The 22,473-nt window shown below is 58.8% G+C and overlaps 1 protein-coding gene across 1 annotated transcript in view; it reads left to right on the top strand.

Annotated features, from left to right (window-relative positions):
- The window catches only part of PLXNA1 (plexin A1), a 105,809-nt gene that overhangs the window by 46,886 nt on the left and 36,450 nt on the right, over nucleotides 1-22,473 (top strand). Inside the window, exons 8-11 of the mRNA XM_082487493.1 lie at nucleotides 5,512-5,626; nucleotides 11,746-11,946; nucleotides 21,313-21,409; nucleotides 21,786-21,976. Of these exons, the coding sequence (XP_082343619.1) occupies nucleotides 5,512-5,626; nucleotides 11,746-11,946; nucleotides 21,313-21,409; nucleotides 21,786-21,976 (604 nt within the window). The remainder of the gene's footprint in view (nucleotides 1-5,511; nucleotides 5,627-11,745; nucleotides 11,947-21,312; nucleotides 21,410-21,785; nucleotides 21,977-22,473) is intronic.

Here is a 22,473-nt window from a genome sequence, read left to right as displayed (position 1 = left end):
CCCGTGCTGTCCACCTCCCGGATAGAAGACACGTGGTGGTACTGCCCTCGTGGTTGTGCCTCACTGCAGTGATGGTTGTGACACCTGGGTCCCATCAGCGGCGGGGTGCTGAATTTCTATGAAGCTGGAGAGAGGGACAGCCGTGCCAAGCGGCTCTAAGCTCCTCCTGGCCAGAGAGATGCGAGTCTGATGTTGCCCTGTCCCACAGGTCAGGCTTTCCCTGGAAACCTCCATTAAATAAATGGTGTTTTAATGCACGGCCCCAGGGGCTGGGAGCAGGGCTGGACTGCTCTGGTGGTCGAGGCGCCTGGTGGCACCTGTGGGACGATGTGAGACGATGCCAGCCCTTGTAGCACTGGGCTCCTCGCTGCAGCCTTTCTCTGGCTGTGCCCTGGGCTGCCCGTGCCTCCGAGCCGCCCGCACACAGCGTGGCTGCTTCTCCGCAGGCCCGGCGCTGCTTGTTTCCAGATGCTTACAGATGCTTTCTTTTTGAAGGCACAGACAGATGGCTGCAAGCAGTTGAGTGAGTGTATCTGAGTTAGCACAGCTGAGCTGCGAGGCGGTAACAGATCCCTGCCTACTCCTGGGCTGGGGCAGGTGGAATATCCCGTAGGATAGCCCCAGAGACCACTCGGGATAACCTGGTTTATGTCACGTTTGTTGTGTAGGAGGAGGGCTGGTGCAGCCTGGTGGTGTGTTTCAGTGAGGGGACGCGGCTGAAGGTGTTTCAAGTGAATTACGTGGTTCTGGTGATTTTAAAAACCAGGGCCTGATTCTGCATCCTCCAGCCAGCGTGACAGTGGTTGCCCCGGACCACGCTGCAGCGAGTCTGTGTGCCCAGCCCCTGTGAGTAAGGTCCCCAGCAGGGATGGAAAAGCATGGGGCTGGCGTGAAAGGAAGGGCAGAAATGTGGTGGTTTGCGATGGGCAGAGATGGAGGGAGGATAACCCACCCCATGGCTCTCCTGGCTTTGGGTCTGGGCACCGGTCGGGAAGGGCAGGGCTGTCTGTAGGTCTGTGTAGGAGCCTGGGGGCACTGACCGCCTGTTCCTGCTGCTGTTCAGTGTTTCCCCCCCTTCCTGGAGCAGAGAGATGGATAAAAAGCCCAAAGCACTGCAGTTCAGCCCCTCAACCCTGACAGCTGCTGCTCCAGATGCAGGCTATGCCGGAGCTGAGTATTCGCTGAGGATGCATCCTCCTGCCAAGAGGAGGGCTGAGGAGCGGTCGGGGGGCTCACAGGCTGTGCTGTGCGTGCGCAGATGCTGTTTCCATCAGCACCGTGTTTATAATTTCCCTTCTCAGTGGACCTCCCTTGCTCTGCTCTTGGTGGCGTTGAACTTGCCCCCATCCCTCTTCCCTGCCCTTTGCTCTGCATCCTTCCTCTAGGAACGCGCTGCTCCGTGGAAATAGCCCCAATGTGTGTGTGTGCGTGTGCACGTGTATGTACAACGCACGTCCGCCCCCGTCCCTCTTGTGTTTGCTGCTCAGGTTTATCACACCCCTGTGGATGCTGGTTTTGTTTTCTGCCTTCTCCACTCCGCGTGCTGAAGAGCTCCAGGCTCCTTCGGGCACACGGCATGCCTGGGGCTGGGACCACAGGAGGGACAGAGTTAGGCGCCTGGATCCAGCGCCGCCAGCTTCCAGTGTTTCCCATCGAAATGTTGCTTTAGATCAGGCGTGGAGACAGCTCTGACCTCGCCATGGTGGCTGGAGGTGCCTTCTGCAGAGCCGCCCTCATGCCCGGCGAGGAGCCGGTCCCCTGCAGCCACCCCTGGGTATGGGCTCGTCCTGCAGCGATGCTCGTAGCCCCGCAGCCACCCTGGAGATGTGCCCAGCTCTGAGATGCTCCTTCACTGTCCTGCCACCATTGCCGCACTGCTGCTTTTCTGCGGCCGTGTCAGGTGTTTCTCTAGCGCAGCCTCAGCGAGTTTGGGATTGGTTTGGAAAGCGAAGGGGAGCAGCATTGGGAGGTCTTGACCCAGCTGTGTAGCGGGTTGGGGGTGAGCGTGGAGGCTCCAGCTCTGTCCCTGGGTCACTCAGAGGTGGGCAGAGCTGCCTGCAGGACTGCCTGCTCCTCCTCGGGGAGGTTGCAGGCAGGCTGCGAGCCTGGTCGTCTTTTGGGATGGGGCCGTCTTTGCCCAGAGGGATCCTGAAATGCGGGTCTGAGGTCGGTGTCACTCCTCTTGCGTGAGGATGCTGGGGGGGAAGGGGGGCACTGCTGGTGGTTCTGACCCCCTTCCCCTTGCCCAGCCGGGGCTTCCTCTCTGCCTGGCCCCTGGCAGGGCTTGGGGAGGGGGGCGGATGGGGAGCAAGCTGTGGGTCTGTGTCTGCGCTGCCCCCCCCCCTCCCCCAGCCTGGGTTTTCTGCCTGGCTGGGCTTCTCGCACTCCCGACACGCTTCGGGGAGGGGGGGGTTGGGGGGGGACTTCAACACATGAAGGAGAGCCTCCCTCTAATTATCAGGAGTGATGAAAGCCTCTTAGGCAAGAAGTGATGAGGGAAGAGTGCCTGACCGTGGGAAGGAGAGAGACGGCACAGATGGCATCATGCTGCCGAGCAACCTGCTCCTGCGCGGGGAACAGACAGCAGCGACACACGGCCCCGCGGAGGATCCGGCCCCGGCCCCGCCGCCCAGCCTGACCTCAGCTGGAGACCCTCCCTCGGCTCCTGCCCGCTGTTTTGGGGGCAGCCTAGCAAGGAGCTGGGGGGTCAAATGGACATGCTGAGGCCGGCAGGACCGAGGGAGGCTGGAATTGGTTTTCACCGTGTTACTGGCACCCGAGCGCTGATTTGCTCGCCACTTTATGGAGTCCTTGGCCGGGCGGGGGCTGCTGACCCAGACAGGCTCTAAATGCAGCAGAGATGCTGTGGAGCGAGACGTGTGGCGGTGAGTGCTCTTACGGCGGCGTTTGATGTCCTTATGGCAGATGGATGACCTCTGCAGAGTGTGAAAAACTATCTCTGGGGATGGGGCTTCAGAAATGGCTCGGTTAAGCTACAAGCAGCCAGGAGGGCTGAAGTAGGAGGGGGCGATCCCTGCACCTCGGGGCGTACGTGGGGGATAACCTGAGATGCTTTGGGTGTGTACATGTCTTTTGGCGAGTGGAGACCAAGAGACTGGCTGGGACTTGCAGTAGTTAAATGGCAAAGGAGACCCTCAGGTGAGCAGGGTCCTGAATTAGCCAAGATTTGGCTTTGACCCTGAAGAACTGCAGAGTGGAGCTGCAGCTCCAGGGGTCGGGGTGTCCCAGGGCAGGACTGCGCCTGGTTCTTCACCCAACTGCTTTGAGGCTCCTCGCGAGGTGGTGGTGAAAGGGACTGGGGAGTCCTTTTGCAGACCCTGAAAGACATGACGGCTGGAAAATCTCTCTGTTGCGGAGGGCTGATTTCATGGCAGGGTTGGTGGTTATGCCGCGGCGCGTGTCTTGCGACTGCTTTGTACCTCGCTCCTCTCTTAAATGACCTCTTTGTGGTTGCTCTACTTCCATGAGGATTAACCCATGCTTTCCCTGCCCCGCTGCCTCTGCATCTTGAATTTGCCTGCCCACCGCTCAGGTCCTTGCTTGAGCCCTTATCAGGAGGGCAGGAGCGGTCCTTTTGCTTTGTTTGTGTGTCCTCCCCCCGCTCCCCCCACCCTCTGCCCCTCCCTCCATCAAAGCAACCAGAGATAGGAGGCTACGGCTCTGCTTTTAAGTTGAATCTCTGCAGCTGAAATAAAATTGCATATATTTGCATAAGGAGCATCTCAATTAGCATATTTGTGGGTAAAGCTAAAAGGGCTGTTCATTTGGAAGTGAAAATGTGAGCGAAACATGGAAATGACTTCCAGCCCCCTTTGCAAGCAGCTTAATTAAATATTTCCTTAGTGTGCGCGCATGGATTTGGGAAGCTCTGTATATGCAATGGTGTGTGAAACCCCGGGGCGGGCAGGGAGCGGGGGGTCCTGCGAAGCCCGAGGTGTGCGTGTGCACCCCGCGCTGCCCGCTGCCGTGCCCCCTTCCCCTGCCGTCCCCGCATCTCCAAAGCGACGAGCCTGACGGAGGGCCAGGGATTCGGCGTGCCGGGCCCTGTCGCCCGAGGATCCCTCTCTCCAGGAAGGTTTTCTTTCCGCCGCCTTGCACGGTGATGCTGTGTTTCCCCCGTCGCCTCCCCAGGGGTAGAGGCAGAGGGGTGGTTTGTGATTTGGGAGGGGGATCGGGCTGGGCAGGGCTGCCGGCCTCCTGCCAGAGCTGCGTTCAGAGGAAGAGCCTGCCTTTGTTTAAATATAATTGCTTTGGACCCAATCCTGTGCGTGCTCAGATCGGTGAGAGCAGGTATCAGCCTTCTGGAGAGAAAAACGGTGCTGCTGCTTTTTTTTTTTTTTTTTAATCGCTTTTTTTTTCTTTTTTCTTCCCTCCTTTAAAGCCAGGCTGATTATTTTTCTTCCCTTCAAGCTTATTCCTCAGCATCTCTCCCCTCTCCTCTCTCAGGGGAGACCTGCCCCTTGAAGGCTAACCGCATTAATGCGGGATCTCGCTGCTGCCCCGGGACAGCGCGGAGGGGAGGGCTCAGCCCCTTCCATCTGCACAGGGCGGGAGCCCCGAAAGCCGCCCTCCGGCTGGGGGGCTCAGCGGGATCCCCCGTGCTTGCGAACAGGGATGCCTCGTGGTGCTGAGAGGGCATGCTTCTGGGGGGGGGCTAGCAAGGGGACAGGCTGTTGGGGTGCCACTCGTGTGAATGGTTGCACAGCGAGGGGACTCTCTGTGTTCCGAGGGAGACGCATCATGTCCCTGGGGCTGTTTTCCAGGAGCAGAGATGCCCCCAGCATCCCCGGGTACCTAAGCGCATCCCCCAGGAGGAGTGGGGGGCACGTGTGATCCCACCGCACAAAGAGCCCGGAGAGGAGGCTGGGGAGAGAGACAGAGACGTGGTGGGCTGGAGGGAGGGCTGGAAGCACGCACACGCACGCGCGGCCATGGAGGGCTGAGGACAAGGGGGGGCCGAGGGAGGGGGTCACACACAACCTATTGTGAGCGGCTGAAAGGCGCTACAGTCCCGAAATGTTAATCTGACCCAACCTTTCGCCAGTTATAACTTTCCTCTCAATGAGCGTGCATTAATCTGGCCTTTTCTCCCCTATTCCCCCGTGGTGCAGAGCCCTTGTTCTGCCGCCTCTTGCCAAAATCGCCTTTCAGCGAACCCAAATAAAGCTCCCAAAGTCTGGAGCTCCCCCCCCGCCCCGCCCCGGACCCAGGAGCGGGGCGGGCAGGGTCAGCGTGCCAAGCGGAGGAGGGAGCGTGGCTGGGGCACAAACCCCACCATGCCCAAAAGGCCGTTTCCCCTCGCCCTGCCGTGGACAAGGTCCAGGGTGAGCGGCCATCTCCCCTCCCAGCCTGCCGGCACACAGCCCTCGCCCCATGCATGAGGGATTGGAGGTACAAGGTCAACTATGGATGCTGTCCCTCAGAAGCATCCCAAGAAGTGTCCTGGTGGACCCCGTTGCCCTAACGCTGCCCGCTTTGCTCTCTCTGCAGCTGCCTGTCCTGCGTGAACGGCTCCTTCCCCTGCCACTGGTGCAAGTACCGGCACATCTGCACCCACAACGCCGCCGACTGCTCCTTCCTGGAGGGACGTGTCAAGCTCTCCGAGGTAAGGCGATGCGAGCCCGCTCCCTTCTCCCATCCTGGTCCTGGTGCAGCCCCCTGCCCTATGGGGAGGGGTTTAGAAGAGGGCAAACCGCTTTGGAAACTTTTCCCGCCGCCTTGCCTGGGATGCTGGGGCCGCCTGGGAAGCAGCGAGGGGGGGAGTGGGAAGCGCTGCCGGGACTGTGTGCCGGCGGGGAGAAGGCTGTGTTGGCTGAGGAGCGCTGCTGCGGAGAGGCTGCTTGGGAAGCCGGGCGCAGCCGAGAGCACTTTAGGCTGAATGAAGGGAAAAACAAAGGCAGAGACGCTAAAGCGTTTTCCTTTGATGTTTTTGAAGGGAGCAGGCTTGAACTGTCATTGCAGAACAACTTGTTTTCAGAGAGGCGAAGGTTGAAATCCGTAAAACAAACTGTTTCGCTGCACCTCACGCCTTCTTCGTCTCAAATGCTTTGCTAAGAAACATGTTCTTTTTGCGGGGGTTCATCCTGCGTAGCATCCATGCCACCCACTGCGGAAAGTTGTCACTGGCAGGGCGCTCGCAGGAGGTCCCGGCGTCTCCATCCTGTGGTAGCATCGCTGGCTGTTTGGGTTGGGTCTGGAGGTCTGGTCGGCGACCGCTGGCTCTGCGGTAACTGCCGATTCGGGTCCTGAAGGGTGAATTTTGGGATGGGGAGTTTCTCCCCTGTCCTGGAAGGTGGCTCTGGTTGTACTCACCTGGATTTACAGTCGCCTGTGTGGCGGCCCGGCAGGAAGGGTCCTGCTGCCTGATGGCTGAGGCTGGGAGCAAAGCCGTATGCTGTCCTCACAGGAATGGCTCAAATGGATGTTGTCCTGGAGAAAGCGTTTGCCCAGATCATCTCAGATAAAGTTTGGTCTCTGAGCTCCAGCAGAGCTTGTGTCCCAGCAGCCTCCCAGGCCAGGACTGGTCCCCGGTAGCGGAGGTGAACAAGAAGAGCTTGTCTCTGCTTCACAGACCATGTGTGAAGGCAAGCAGCCGAGATGTCCCTCAAGGTCTTTGCTGTCCTGGCTGGCACCGAGAGGGAGCCTGCCTCTTCATCTTCCCGTTCAGAGGGAGCAGTGAATTTCCATCCCCTGTAATATGTGTCTTCTGAGGTCTGCCCTCATCCTCAGTGAGGACCTGTGGGCTCGTGGGTATCCTTCTAGATCGGGACTGTTGTCCTCCCTGTGTCCCCCTGCTGCTGGGCTGGGCTGGGGGCATGCGTGGCGTCAGACAGATCCTTCTGCAGCTGAGAAACCCCAATTAATTTTTTTTGCCTTCCTCCCCCTCTGCCTCTCTCATCACTCAAAGACCTCTCACAGGAGAGAAGGGGAGAGCTGGGCCATTACCCAACTATTGCCCAGTCACCAGCAGCACCATCGCTTTTGTGCCAGGGATGAGAGGGATGGAGAAGCATCTTCCTGTGTACTGGGGCTGAGCCCTGCGTGGCTTCCCTGCTCCCTTGGGGTGGGTCAACCTGAGCTGGAGCCAACTTAGCTCAGTGCGCACCCGGTGTCCAGCCCAGGTTGACCCACCACATGCCTGTGGAAAGCTGGAGCACCTGGTCCTGCTGCCTCTCCCAGCGGACCTGCTGGGAGAACATTTAGGAGGAAATGCTCTGTCTATGGGGGAACATTTGGGCTTTGCAACCTGCAAAGAGAGCTGCTTGGGTCTCATACTTGGGTGCTCCCTAGTTTGGAGCCTCCAAGGACTTCAGGAGTGGATGGGCTTGCAGAAGACGGTGGAGTCCCCTCACGGGGTTGTGCTGGGCTCTTGTCATGATCCTTACTCCAGGCGTGGAGCTGAGTGAAGCCGCCTCTCAGCCAAGTGCATCGGGAGAGCTGGAAAAGCCCAACCGTCACTCCTGCGTGTGGGCAGGCGGGGTTGGTGCTTGCCGTTTCTGCACAGCAGCAGGCGAGTGCCAGTAATGAAACTCTGCTCGTCAAACTGCCTGGGCTGGGCCGTGGCCCCGCTGCCGGCCTCTCGGGTGGCGCAGCGATGGCTTCGCACCGCCCCTTCCACCAAACGGCCAAACTCTGGGCTCTGGCACCATCCCTCACCCCCCTGGAGGTATCATCCAAGCTCATGGGGGTTGCACTGTGCTCATGGGTGCTGGAGCGTGTGTGGCACAGGGCAGAACGAGCCCAGCCTGGCGGCCCCACGTGAAGGGGGGATTCAGTAATGTGAGAAGATCAGAAAAAGCTGTTTTCTCCTAGCTTGTGCCCTGAAGAAATCCAGCCCGCCCCAGGCATCTCGGAAGCCTGCGCTTGAGGTCGCGCTTCCAGCCAGCCCTGGTGTTGCTTCGGCAAATGCCACACGTGGTGTCCAGACCACTGGAGCCCGTTGGCTCTCGGCTGCCCGTTCCCCGCGCTGAGGGCACGGGGAGGCTGCTTGGCCTTCCTTGCCTGCCAGGCCAACCCAAAAGCATCTGGCTGTACACCCCCAGGGTGTTGTCTCTGGGATGCGTGCGGCTCTCCCACGGCCCAGCCGCTTGCGAACTCGTGTTGCTCCCAAGCACGGGCAGGCTGTCCCCCAGCAGACCTTTTGGCCACACTGGGACTTGGAGTGGTGCCTGGCTTGAGGTTTGGAATGCCTGGCTCAGCCTGTTTGCACGTCGGTGTGGCCTCAGCCGTTCCCGGCGGGGATGGCGAGACACCCTCAGACCGGCTACTGCAGTGGGCTGTGTGGCCAGGCTGGGATGAGACATCCCGTCCCCGTGCCTGGCCTTCCCGGTCCCCAAAAGGGTGGTGTGGTGTGGAGGGGGACTTGGTGCCAGCCTATGGCACTGCTGGACAAGTTAAAGGTAGATGTCCAGCCCCATCCTCTCTGTGGGAGGATATCTAACTGGGAGGGTTATTTTAAGCAGGATTTGGTCTGTCTGCGTTGGCTACAGTGTGGGAGGCACTGGTCAGGAGAGACAGAGACAGGGGTTAACAGCAGTGCTTAACCCTGTCTCTGCTGGTTCCCACGGGTGGTTCACCACGATTTCCTGGGTGGGAAAGCGTCTGTTTTGTAGGAAAACGCAAAGAGCGATCCATGGCGCTCTGTCCTGAGCATGCTGGGGGTGTTCGCCTGCATTTCTGGGGCTGGCAGGGCAGGAATGGCCTGTGGGTAGGAGCGACCACCCACGTAAATGTGCCTGGGAACGGCAGCAGTAGGAAGGATGTCCCTGTCCCACGGCTGCGGGGGCTTCGAAGCCTGGGCTCTGGAGATCACCCTTCTGCATGGCTTGCTCCGGGGTGCAGGGCTGGGGAAGGGCTGATGAAGCAGCACAGGCTGTTGTTTGTTTTTCCCCACTCATGGTGCCCAGCGGTGGCTGCGGGGTGATCAGTGATGGATGCCTGAGTCTCCCATCCCAAAAAGCTGCTCTCCTGCGACAGTCCCTGCTGGGTGAAAGGCTCCTGGCCTGCGGGGACCAAGTGTGTTGGTTCAGTCTAAGCAGGTTCAGCTTGTGTTTGTTCTTCATTCCCCCACTGGTGGGAATGGCTGAGGACTTTGTGAGAGAACCTCACAGCCAGGGTCAAGCCCAGCCCCAGAGTGCCTTCATCCCCATCTCCGCTGATGGTGCAGCCTTGCAGCTGGAGCTGGGAGCTGCCAGAGAAACCCACACCGCAGCACTGGCGTTGTGACTCTGAAGCTCTTACCTCTCCAAGCAAACCTGGACAACCCTCATCGTGTTCTTATCCAGCTAGAAAAACAGCTTTAATGGAGAAAATCCAAGTTGTGCGATGTTTGGGAATGTGTGTGTCCGTCTGGATCTTGCTTTTCTGCTCATCTCATCCCTTCGTAGCTCCCTGCTCCTGGGAGCCGAGGCTCTGCCGGGGCTGGGCGGGGGGTGGTGGTGGTGTTTTTGGCAGGACTGGGAGCTCTGTGGGCTGTGCAGAGCATTCCCAAAGGATGTAAGTGGCGGGCAATGCCGAGGCGAGTTTTGTCAGCGGTTGGAATTGCTTGTAGGGGAAATGAGTTGTCCCAGTGCCCCCCACCCCTCCGGGCACCCTGGGCGCCCACCAGCACCAGGTGCTTCCTGTTTGGGCGCAGGCTGACATTTTTGCTGGATGAGACACTTCTGCCGGCAGATGCGGAGCATGTGACGTCGCGGGGGGGGGGGGACTCGGGCTCAAACCGCGAGTCAGCAAAACGAGCCCGTCCGCCTGCACGGGGAGAGGGACGCCCGCGCCCGCCGCGCTCCCCGAGCATCCGTGGTGAGCCCAGCTGGGGTGGCATGGACTTACCCACCGCCCCGGCCGAGCTGGCAGCAATAATTAGGGAAGAACGAGGAGGTGGAGGTGTCGGAAAGCGAGCTGTGAGCTAATCCTCACCAAACGTGTGCGTGCCCCGCAGAGAAGGCGTCTGCCACCCGCTGGGGTCCCCCTGCAATGCAGAGGGGCATCAAGCAGGCGGGGACATCTCCCTCCATCGGCACTTCTGCGCTGGGAGCTGGTGGGGAGCAAACGCCTTGCAGCGGCGGGGGCCGCTCGTTAGAAATGGCAGTGGCCACGTGGGGTCTCCCCGCTGGGATCCCTAAGCGGGTTCTGAAAGAGGGGACAACTTCAGCCCCCCTTTGCAGAGGGGCAGCCCCGATACGGAGCAGGGGGTTGGCAGAGCAGTACCGAGGGTCCCCAGGCTGTCCCAGCCCCATCACCATGTCCAGGTTGGGGCTGGCACTGCTGTTCCTCTCCAATTTTATTCAGTGTGTTTTGGGGATAAATAGTTTCTTCCCTTAAAAATGGCGATTTTGGGGAATACAGGCTTGTGAAGAACAGGAAACTTAGAGTAAAAGGAGTCGGGGTTTTCTGTCAATATTTCCTAAATGAAACAATTTCTTGTTGGTTTCTCTGCATCATTTGAAAGTTAGATTAATCCTACCCGCTGAGGTAAAGCCCGGTGCCGCGCAGGGTCCAGCCCGGCTCGCTGCGGGGCGGCAGGAGGCAGCTGGGCAGTGCTGGCCATGCGTGGCTGCCGGTGGCCTTGGGGCGAGAGCTGACCCGCGGCCGCGCTGTGGCCATCAGCACCCTTGTGAGAGCAGGAGGGCAGCTGCATCCACCTCCGGCGCTGCCGCTGCCGCCGTTTCTGTTTTCAGAACAGCTCACTTCAGCACACATTATTCCCCCTTGACGTTATTTCGAGCCGAAGCTTCCAGGAGTCGCTGCCATAGGTGCAAGACCTCCGCCCGGCTCGGCAAGGCCAGCGTGGGATTGCGTCAGTCTGTTGTTGCCAGAGTGGCACCCACCAGGGCCGTGGAGCTGTTTTTGCTGCCTGAGCTCATTTATTTTTACTCCCTCCCACTCCCCTGTGCTTTGCACACAAGGCTCACCGGCTCCCCTGGAGCAGCTGGGAGCCCGCGGCTATTAAAAGTTGAGTGCTTTGCCCTCCCCTACAGCTCCTTCCCCGGGGAGCGTGGGGGGCTGCCAGCGTGGTGCTGAGCCCCTTGCCCTTGCCTTCCTCCTCGGCTTGGACTCACCAGCATCCCCTGGCCGAAGGTGCTGTCTTCTGGGCAGCCTGCAGCTGGGCTGGTTGGGGTGACGCTGGTTTGAGCTGGCCACGGTTAGGAACAGCAGCAGCAGAATTTCGCTGCAGAACAGGTTCTCTGCAGCGCTGCAGAAGCATGTTGCAGTGTCAAAGGGGGAAGAGGCTTTTCTGTCCACTCGTGAAGGAAGGGGGATGGAGGCTGTAAGGGAAACAGGAGGGCTCAGAAGGTAGCACGACAATGCACCGCCCAGTGGGTGTTAACTCTGAAACCTACTGACTGCAGTGATGGCATTAAAGCCCATCTCCTTATCAGTCACTTCACCCACACGTGCACTGCTGTCGCAACGCCAGATTGCAGGTCCCATAGCTGAATCCTCTCCCCACCTCCCGCCTGGATCAACCCGAGCTGTGGAAAACACCCCACTGCCCTGCCACCGGATTCCTCTGTGCTCTCCTTCTCTGACTTCAGGGCTTTGGTCAGAGCGGCCATGAGATGCTGTTTTGGGGTTGGCTGCACATAAGGATTTACTCAAGCGAGTACTCAGGGTGGTATTTTCGCAGCTCATTGCCCAGCCTGCTGGCCACTGGGGGTCACGGGGGTGCTGGGGGAGGCTGCGCAGTGTTCCCTTCTCATCAGCTGCCCCTTGTTCCCCTTGCAGGACTGCCCCCAGATCCTGCCCTCTACCCAGATCTACATCCCCGTGGGAGTGGTGAAACCCATCACCCTGACGGCCAAGAACCTGCCCCAGCCGCAGTCCGGCCAGCGCAACTACGAGTGCATCTTCCACATCCCTGGCAGCACCACCCGCGTCACTGCCCTGCGCTTCAACAGCACCAGCATCCAGTGCCAGAACACCTCGGTGAGTGCGCGGCTTTGTTTGCGGGCTGCTCGTTCCTGCCCTGTCCTGGGACTGTCCCGGCTCGTCGCACGGCTGGGTTTGCTCTCCCGCGGGCAGGGAACCGGGGTTTCTGGTGCCCGTGAGGTGCGAGATGGGCTCCGGCCCCGCTGCATGGGGGGGCTGCTTCTCGGGGTCGTTCCGGATAGGATCAGCTCCAGAGCCGCCCTGAGGAAACTGCCAGGCTTTAGGAGCACTTCCAAGGAGATTGGCTTTGGAAAGCTGAGGAAAGTTGCCTGGGTGGGAGCCAGCTGGCCTGGACGTGCCGGAGCCTTGCTTCCTCCCGACGCCGAGCCATCCCGCTTTACAGGCGGGATCCAGCTAACACCTTCTCCGTGTCCGCACGCAGCCGTGCCTGCCAGCCCCCTCCTCCCCCGCAGCCCCTCTCCATCCCAGCACCGACTGGCACCTCCCTCACCCCCTGCCTGCCTGCCCCCCATCCCGGCCCTGCTGGTGCATCACTGCCTCTCTCCTTGCTCCCTGCGGCTCTGTCGCTTAAGCCGTCTCCTGCAGGCAGCTCTGCCCGCTCTGCCCTCTCCGGTTGCCTTATCCCTAAGCGAGGAGGGGGGGTTGCGGCCCCTCGGTGAGCTGTGTGTGTTTGCCCCTTGCCGTGCAGCAATCCCGAGCACCAAGCCCACGAGCAAACCCACCCGGGGTGTTAATAGCCCCCCCGGGAGCCGGCGTTGCTCAGTTCCTCGGCTGTCTCGCTGGGCTCTGCACCAACCTGCCCTCACCCGCATGGAGCCCCCTCCTCCCCCCTCTTCTCCCTCCCATTTAATCCTTTTAAAATTTGTTTTCCGTCACTCACACTGTGAAAGCTCATTTGCAGCCTAACGCCGGTGCCGATCCTGGCTCCCTTGGCCTTTGGTGGCACGACTAACATTTAGAGGCCACTGAAGATGAGCCCTGGCTCCCTCCCTCCTCCTGCTCTCCCGGAGCTGCGGGGCCGTAGGGCAGGAGGAGCATCCAGAGGCGCTGCCCCCAGCCCTGGGCAGCAGTGCCAAGGGGGAACGCTGTGCCGCCGGGGCTCTTTCTCGGTGCCATGCAGTTTGCAAGGAGCAGAAACGCTCCCTGTCCTGAGCTGCCGGCTGGAAACGTTGTCGGTGGGTCTGTGCTTGGCGTGGAGGTGAGCGCAGGCAGCAGCACAAAGTGCGAGCTCCGGGGAGGTGCAGGACCGGAGCGGTGTCTTGCAGGGCTCTGCTGCAAGAAGCCATGAGTGAGGTGGCTCAAGCAAAGGTTTGGCATCTTGCTGCTGCGTTCCGGGAAGAAAAGCAGCCAGGCCAAGAGCTGCCTGGCGGAGCTGGCTTGGCTGCTGGTCCCCGGTGTTGGTTGTGAACCTCACCAGGGCTTGACCACACGGATCTGCCCTCGGACGCAGCCTTGCCCGTTGCCTGCATGGCTCGATGGTGGTGCTTCGAGGGGAACACGATGGATGTGCGTGCAAAGGGATGTCACCGTGGTGGGTGTCCCTTTGCTGGGGTCTCGTTGCTGCTGGTAGCCAGGCATGGTTGCTTTATCTCCATTGCAGCCACGTGGGAGGTTTCCTGGGGGTCAGCTGAGCCTCCCTTGTCCCAGCAGGTGGCCACTTACACCAGGTACCTGCTTGGTTGTCACAGGGCTGTTCTGCTATGTGCCCATGCTCAGCTGCTGGAGCACCTGTGGCTGGAAACAGGCTGGAGGAACCATTGCCACGTTGCAAAGGGTGGAAGAAACGTGGCCTCTTTGTCCCAAAGAGAGAGCCCAGCCTGCAGGGACCCCGGCATCAGCACCCGGGAGCCGAAACCGCATCTGCTGGGGCACGGGTAGTCTGCGGGGGAAGCGCATGTTGGCTCGCAGACCTTCATCCCTCACAGTGATTTGCTGGTCCCCAGCTTTGCGGGGACATCTTGTGAAGCCCGTGCCTGGCCAGACCCCCTCGGCCAGCCCAACCTCCTGCCAGGTCTCCTCTGTCTGCAGCCAGCAGAGCTGCCAGCTCCCTTTTGCCCAATTCTTTAGCGTGTGGCTTGGCTTAAGTTCATTCAAAAGCAGTTTGGGACGATGTGTGCTGCAGGATGCTCCTTACAGAGGAGCGGCGCGGCTGCGTGGTGCCGGCGGCAGCAGCCTGGTGGCTCCCGCGGGGTGTCGGGGGGAGAGGTGCCTGCGCCAGAGCGGAGCCTTTACCTAATGGAAACGGGTTGAGGAGAGGGGGTCTGAATCCCTTGGACTCATTTCTCCCCAGTAAGTTTCAATTTGCAAGGCAGGAGGGAGAGGCGGAAGCGAAGAACACTGCTTGTGTTTTCCAGGGGATGCTGTGGCTGACAGCACTGGTGTCATGACTTTCATGGCCTCTGCAACTCTTGTCCAAAGGGATGGGATGGCTTGAGGTGTGCCTGCCTGCCAATATGGTCCTCACGCAGGGCTGAGGTGACTGACACCTTCCCCCCGGGCTGACAGTGGTGGTTGTTTAACCTGAAAATTGCTGGAGACGCCCAGAAAGTAAAGCAAATCAGCCGGAGAGCGCGCGGCAGGCGTTGCGGGCTGCGTGGGTGCGGGAGCTGGCGGCAGCAGCTCCGTGGGGCTGCGGTCTCAGGCAGGAGACGTGGCTTTCAGGAGCAAGGTGGCTTCACAGACGGAAGAGGAGAGTTTTGGCTTGGAAGAAGCTGTCTTTCTTTCAGGGTCTGCTCGCCTGCTTTAACATTTGAGGGCATTTAGCCAGGCTGCTTTATGGTGTGGGGGATTCAGATTCACACCTCTGTGATGCTTGTCTCCTCCCTGTCTTTTTTTGCAGTCCATCTGGCTGGTTGATAGCACTTCAGGCTCCCGCAGTCACCCGCTCATGACCCACCCAGTTCTACTATTGCAATTTACTTTTTGGGTTAGGAATTCGGGTCTTGCCTGATGTGGAGGACACTCTAGTGAGTGGAGAAACAGGGAAAGGATGACATCCTCCCAGCCGGCAAGTGAGGAATGGATGTCCTCTCTTGGGAAGGCATTTAAGCGCACTTTGTTTCCAGGAGTTCAATGGGATCTAAACAAGAGGTTAATTACTCTACGGAATTAGGGATGCTTTCCTGAATCGGGTGAATGGAAGGGATAATAAGTCAAGCCTGCTTAAAACTCTTTGTCTTTTGTTTAGTTTTAGTGCTTGTCAAACTCCAATGACTTGTTAGCACTTTGAAGAAAGGACGTCTTGGTTAAATATTCAGCAGTCCATTCATTAAGGTTTGAGTGTCGATTATAAACATCATTTGAGACACCCAATAGATCTTCAGCAAACTGAAGGGAGACCAGGCTCAGTGTTCCCCACGCATCCCAGGACAAAAAACAAGCAGAAACCCCCTTTTCTGCCTCCACAGTTTGGTGTATTTCTGCTGTTCAAACAGAAAGCAACCCGAAAAGTTTTCCCCATGCTTTGTAAAGAAGCAGAAAGAAAAGAAAAGTCTAATTAAGAAAATAAGTTATGTGCCAGTCAACTATTTCTTTATTAACTGGTTACTTTAAACCTCTTGGAGGCAGACATTTCCAGGCTTGCTTCTTGCAGCAGAGGATGGAGGAGTGGTCACCTGTCTTAATGTGCGCAGGTAACACCTGAATTTCCTTTTCCAAGCATCCCTGCTTTTGCCCAGTCTTTCCTATCTGCCATCCCTCAACGGGGCTCGTCCTTCTGATTGCTGGAAAAAAGAAACAGTTTTGCTGTTGGAAAATACCACCGTCCTGAGTCCACACTACTGCTTGTAACACTGGACTTCATCTGATTTAGTCCTGGCCTTGGAAAAATAGCTACAGGTGTCTCTCCTGGCCAAGAGGTTTTTTTTTTGTTTTGGGGGGGTTTTCTCTCCAGAATGTTCTTCTTAAGGCTGAAATAGACCCAGAGCTGCTCTTCCCCTTTAAATGTAAAAATAGGAAGAACCCCTGATCTCCTTTCCACGAGCATTTGAGTTTGTCGTCTCAGCACTTTAAATTAAGCTTCACGCCTCAGTTATTTCCTTTTCCTTTTAACCAAAGCCCCGCGTGGTGAGGAGCAGCTGTGTCACCTCCCTGGCTCCCTTTCGGCTCCTTCCTCACTCATCCCCCTGGCACGGGCAGCCCACTTTGCCCACCTGTTTCAGCTGTGGCTCCGGAGGTCGCTCCCCTCCGGCCAGGCGCGGGTCGGGACGTTTGCCACGGAGCCGCACGGAGAGGCTTATCCCTGTGACAAAATGAGACAAAATGATACGGATGCAGAGCGAGCTGGGCTGGTGGGGTCGACGTGTGAGTGGTACCCAGCGCCGCGGAGCTGCGGATGCTGAGGCCGGGATGCCCAGCCCCAGGCACGGATGATGGGAAGGCAGGCGAGACCTGTCGGATTTACTCTTTCTGGGTATTTTCGTACCACGGTTGAGTCCGGGTGTTGCTCCGATGTGTTTCCAGGGTCTTGGGTTCTCACTTACACCCTGCTGAATTTTGGGCAGGAGGAATCCAGGCGAAGAAGCTTGCACGTGATGGGGGAGAAAAGGAGGAGATTAATGCGAAAAGAGCAAAAGGAGATCCAGAATCAGAGGCCAAGTGTTACCGTCAAGTTGTGCTGTTGTGTGGATGATGGTATTTTACTAGGCCTAGGGTGTATTTATAGAGGAACATAAATCATACACACATGCCCTGTTCTGAGCGCTGCACACCTCCAGTATATGTATCTCTAATTAACCAGCCATGGAGAGGGAAACAGGATCGGAGCTCACAACCCCAGCACCGTTCGCCAACAAAGCCGTGCTCTCCGTCCTCGCGGTGCCTACATTTATCTTTCCTGCAGCAGTGTTTAAAGTGAAAAGGGAGTATCAGGAGAGTTTGATAGGATCCAATTAAATTCCAGCAGATAAAATAATGATGAATTGCAGTTGAGCCCTGGCGAGACACGATGTACATTACTGCCGTCCCCGTAGTGCGGGGAAGGAGTTGAGGTCATCAACTACAGAAAAATAGGACACAGCTGCAGCCCGAGCGCTCCTCCAGAAATGCAGCCCAGGGGGATGGTGCATGTGGGAAGGAAGGGGGGATTGCAAGGGGAATTTGGAGGTGTGGGTTTGCTGGCAGAGGGCAGAGGAGCAGCCCCTCCGCTGCCTTCCTGGGGAGCGGGGTCCCTCCCTTCCTTCACGTGCTGGGTTGTGCAGGTTGCGGCTGGAGTGGGATGGACGCCCGCGGCAAGGGGTGCGATGGCTGTGGGGCCAGCCTGCCTCGTCTGGGCTGGAGAGGGCTAGTGCCTTTGGCTAGTGGGCACGGCGCTTGCGGGAGCATCTCAAAGTGCATCTCAGTGCAATCTGCCCCCAGATCTGGAGTGTCCCCTTGCGGCTCTGACCCCTGGGAGTGTCGCTCCCTGGGGGCACCTTTGTAGGGTGCTGAATCCCTCACCCTAAGGGGAGCTGGGTGGCTCTGGGTGCCCATTCCTGCTAGCTAGTGGGTGAGCTGTGGGCTTGCTATATAACCAAATGTGACACCTTCAGGGGAGGTGGCACCCACAGCCCTCGCAGCGTGCTGGGTCAGTGGGCATCCCCCATGGGGCAATGGGGAAGGCATGAGAATTGGAGCCACGAGAAGCACACGAGGTTGTTGGCTGTTACTTGGGAAGATGCCTGAGATGAGTTTTGGGTGAAGAGCCTTGAGAAAGGCTTGGTGAGAAGTCTTCTCGCCTGAACCACATCCCTGCAGAAGACCACCTTGGCTGGGAATAGCTGTGTAGCTGTTCATGGGGCTGGTGTATCCTCTGTCGGCTCTTCCACGCTCATCTTGTAGGCTCTTCCAGAGAGGGTTGAAAAGGCTGGATGGGTTAGGTAAGGAGCCACGCAGCCCTCATCTCTGTCACTGACTCACTTGATGACATCTTTTCTCCCATTGCCTTCTGTGGACCATGCTGTGTGAACATGCTTCTCTTTTGGGCACCGTTGGTTTGCTCTTGAGGCTGTGCCTGTCATTTTTGCTCCCAGAGCAAATGTCCCTTTCCCATAACTCGTCCTTGAGGCAGCTGCCGTGCCGCATCGTCCTGCGGCACAGCCAGGGGGTCCCGGGTACCTTTGTAGAGCGAAAGGTGGTCTGACAGCAGGGCTGCCTGGGTAGGCACATCCCCCTGCTCACACCCGCCCTGGCCTCCCCCCCTCTCTCGCAGCTCATGCCACATCGCTGCCAGCCACAGCGATTGATTAACTGGGAAGTTAATAACAGTTAAGTGTTTAATGGATGTTTAGCACCATGTTAGCTAGAAGCAGGGGAGGAGCCAGCGTGATGGGACCTGCTGGCTTCCCGTGGCCTCTTGTCTGGATCTCATGGGTTGGACAGATTGGTAAGCACCCCCCTTCCTGATCCCCACCAGTTGTGGGGCCTTCAGGTCCGAAAAGTGGCCACTGCTTTGCTCAGCTGCTGCAGCCGGGGCTGCTGCTGCTTCCCTGGCTGTGGCTGTGCCGGTGGGTGGAGAGGGCACCTTCCTGCAGCAAAAGCAGCTGCGAGGGGGCCTTTGAAAACCTCCTTCAAAATAGGAGGTGCTTTGGAAATTAAGAGAGGGATCTGATGGATCTCAGCATCCCAGGAGGCTGAGCCCTGAGCCCCTGTGGCCGCAGCTCCTGCCCGCACGCAGCTGAGCCGTGACTCCAGCTCCAGCATCCTACAGGGACCAGTAATGGCATCCAAGCCACGGACCCACTGCCTGTCTCTGCAGGGCAGGTGAGAGGCTGCTGACAGACACGCAGGCGCTGGGGACACGTTTTTCATTGATATCCGTGTTCCCTTGGTGATCCCGCACTGTGAATGCCAGCCGGGGTGACGCCTCCTGCTCCTGCCTGCCGCTTCCCAGCGGCTCTGCTCCCAGCGGCTCCACGCCGCCACAAATTCAGCATCCTCAGCACGGTGGCCTTTCCCAGAGGGACACTGTCTCTTGCGCAATTGCGCTGTTGCTGTCTCGGGGCTGGTGCATGAAGAGTTAATGCTCTCCCTCCCACTCCCCCTATTCTTCTTCCTCCAACCCACCTCCCAGAAGAACTAATTTCCAAAAGCAGCCGGGGCAGAGAGATGCAAATAAGTGTTTTGGACAGCTGCAGGCTGGATGCCTTCCCGAGATGCCAGGGCCCCAAATGAGACATGTCAGAGTACAAATTGAAAATGCCAATTTCACTTACGCTGCCACGTGGCTCGTCACAGCTAAATTCTGCTCTGGCGCTGCCGCCGCCCTCCCCGGCACACTCTCCTTCCTGCTGCCAGGGGATGGTCTCTGCTCGCTGCTGTGGGTCTGGCCAGCTCCTCGGCATGGTCCTGTTGGGGATGTCCTTGGGTGGGTGTGGGTTAAGGGAAGGTGAATGGATCTGGGCTCCCAGCCCAGTTCTGGCTCCATCTTCCCAAGCCTGACGATGGGAATGTGGCTGAGAGGCTCTGGTTGTAGATGGTGTGTGGTGGAGATGTGGGTGAAGGTCCTCTGAGCTAACACCACGAGAGGTGCCATGTCTGAGAGGCTGCATGGGAGGTGTGGGTCTCTTCTAGGAGAGGAGATATGGTGGTGGAGCTGTTGGGTGCCCAATAAAGGGTTGAGTCTGCAGTTGAGATGTCTTATGCCTTACAACTGCTGCATAGGGTTGATCAGTGGCAGCCGTCCTCCCCTGTGTTTGGGTGGGGTGGCCCCTGGGTGTAGGACCACTAGCCAAAAGCTGTGGAGGTGTAAGCCAGGACCAGGCTTAGCCTTTCATTTGCACTTTGTAGAGTTGAGGGATCGAGGAGGGGGATGCGTTGCTGCAGCCATGGCTCACACCAGATGTGTGCCCTGTTTTGGTGCCGTGTCTGATGCTGGACTGTGGCTGTTGGTGCTGCCTGATTGGGAGAGACTCAGCACAGGAGGGACCAGCTTTGGTGGTCAGGTGAGAAGGACCCAAGTGTCTCTTGCTTCCCACAGCCAACTGGGCGCACCAGCTTCCTTCGTGGGCCACATCCCTGCCTCCTGTGGAGGGAGTTGAGCAGAGCAGACCCACTGGAGTGGTCCCTGGCACTGGCAGGGACAAACGTGCTCTGTGGGGCAGCATCTGGGGCAGTGCTGGAGGAGGTGCTGAAGCCAACTCCTCCAGGTATGGCACCAGGGCTGTGCAAGGTGACGCTCTGGCTGGCTGGAGGTGGTGGCAGGGCTGTGGCCAGCCCGCAGCCGTGTGAGCCGCTGCCGGCGCCTCCGCCGCTCCCTAACAAACTCCAGCAACCCATGAATCATTCATTTAATCTCTCCTGACACGCCTGTCATTTTCTCGGGCGAGGAGCGGGGAATCTCTTGCCGAAGGAGGTCATTAGCTGTCAGGGACGGTTCCGACTGCCTTCCTGCCTCTGTATCGATTAAACCTCTCCGCCTGCGTGCAGGGGCTGTGCGGGGAATATTGATGGGGCTGCCAGGGCTGGGGCTTGGGTGTTCAGGCAGCGGAGAGGGGTTTGGATGGGGAGGAGGCTCTGGCTGGCCTGGAAGGAACAACAGGTACGTCTGGGCAGCAGCGGGTGTCGGGGCCTGAGTTTGGGCATGCAGCGGGTCCCCTGGAGCTGGGGGGGTGGGATCCCCCCATGTCAGATCCCTGCGTGGGAGCTGGGGAATCGGGGTGGTGATGCTGATCCAGGACTGGCGTAGAGCCGATGGCCAAGCACGGCGCGGGGCTGGGAGCGGGGCAGCTGGAGGTGCGGTGCAGAGGCAGCGTGTGGAGGGGAGGGATGCTCTCCCAAGACCTTTCTGAGTGTTGGTGTGGCACCAGGCTCGTGCCTGGCTCTGTCCCACCCATGGTCGCAGCTTCACGTTATTGTCTTATGAGCCATGGGGCTGGAGGGGACTACAGGGGACATCCTCCCGCTGGGTGTCAGGGGCACCTCTGCCGAATCTGCTCCTGCCACGTGCCAAGCCTGTCCTCCCCGAGCTTCACTAGTGACGAGCATGATCCCAAATGTGTTCCCAAACATCCGACTGAGCATCCCTGGAGTGGGGAGGACATGGGGGAAGGCTTGGGTGCCTGGTGGGGAGAGGTATGTGTGTGCTGCAGAGACACCATCTGTTTCCTCCTCTCCCAGCAGCAGCAGCAGTAGCTTCAGACCTATGTGTTAATGGGTTTGGGTCTAATTAGGAACCCTCTATTTTGCCTATTTATCTTTTTTTTTTCCAGTCTAGCCTACTGGTTTGCATGTGCTGTGTCCGATGCTTTGACCAGTGGCTGTTAGACCTGTCTGTTCCCAGCCTGCGAGTCCGAACCAGGCACCCATCCCTCTCCCCTGGGTTGGTGGGAGACATCCATGTAACGGGGTTGTATGCTCTGTCCCCCTCACTGGGGTGTTTCGCCTCGCCGATTAACAGGCTCTGCCTCCTTCTGTCTCCTCCTGCAGTATTTCTATGAAGGGAACGACATCAGCGACCTGCCGGTCAACTTGTCTGTGGTCTGGAATGGGAACTTTGTCATCGACAACCCCCAGAACATCCAGGGTGAGTGAGGGATGGGACAGGTGTGGGAAAGTGGTGCGGTGGTCCCCCCTGTCAGCCTCCAGCCCACCCCTCTCCCCTGCCCCGACTGCAGTTTGCACCGGTGCCCTGGGGGAGGGAGCGATGCTCCGGCTGCTCCCATCAGCTGGGTTTCTAAGCAAGAAGCTTTTCTCCAAGAAGCTTGTGGAGAGAACCCAAAGCTCTGCCTTGGCTTTGAGTCCAGGCTGCTGGTGCCTCCTGCCCGTGGGGGTTTGCCCCCTCGGGAGCCGATGCCTTGCATGCAGCGGGAGGGGTGAGAGCGGGTGCCCTTCTCCCCAAAACCCTGTGCCCGTGGGCTGGAGGGGCCGTGCTGACCCCCGTGCTCCTCCTGCCATTGCAGCCCACCTGTACAAGTGCTCGGCCCTGCGGGAGAGCTGCGGGCTGTGCCTCAAGGCCGACCCACGCTTCGAGTGCGGCTGGTGCGTGTTGGAGCGGCGCTGCTCGCTGCGGCAGCACTGCCTGGCCTACGAGAGCAGCTGGATGCACGCCAGCAGCGGCAACAGCCGCTGCACCGAGCCCAAGATCACCAAGGTACGCGGGGACAGATGGGTGGTGATGTCCTGTGCCGGGGAATCAGGATGGAAGATGGGGATGGAGGGTGGGAATTGGGGCTCTCTGGTGGCACCTCACAGCAGACAGAGCTACTCGATGTTTAGGACTGAACATCTCTTGTCACCACTTTAATTTTCGAGGCTAAAGTACTCTCTCCACCACTCCTGTGCACGGGGGCTTTCTGGCCCATCTCCGACATTCCCATCGCTCCTCCCACGCGTGACTGGAGGATCCTGGGAAAGCCGCAGATCTGGGTTGCTCCTCCTCTTGTCGCCTTGTGTGCCAGTAGTCCATCATCCCCCTTCCCTGACAGCTTTTATGACCTTTGCTTAATAAGTTTGTGTATATTAATGTTCACATGCCCGTCGGGCTGGGCTCCAAGTGCATGAGGAGGGACTGGTGGGTATTTCTGCTGGATACCTTCTGGTTACCTGCGGCTGGCCGGCCTCGACGGTGTTAATTACCGGAGTCTTAGC

Source organism: Vanellus vanellus, assembly GCF_965231255.1.
Source record: "Vanellus vanellus genome assembly, chromosome: 9".
Classification (NCBI taxonomy): Eukaryota; Metazoa; Chordata; class Aves; order Charadriiformes; family Charadriidae; genus Vanellus; species Vanellus vanellus.
The sequence above is the reverse complement of the archived record's forward strand: the minus strand, read 5'-3'. Positions and strand labels throughout refer to the sequence as shown.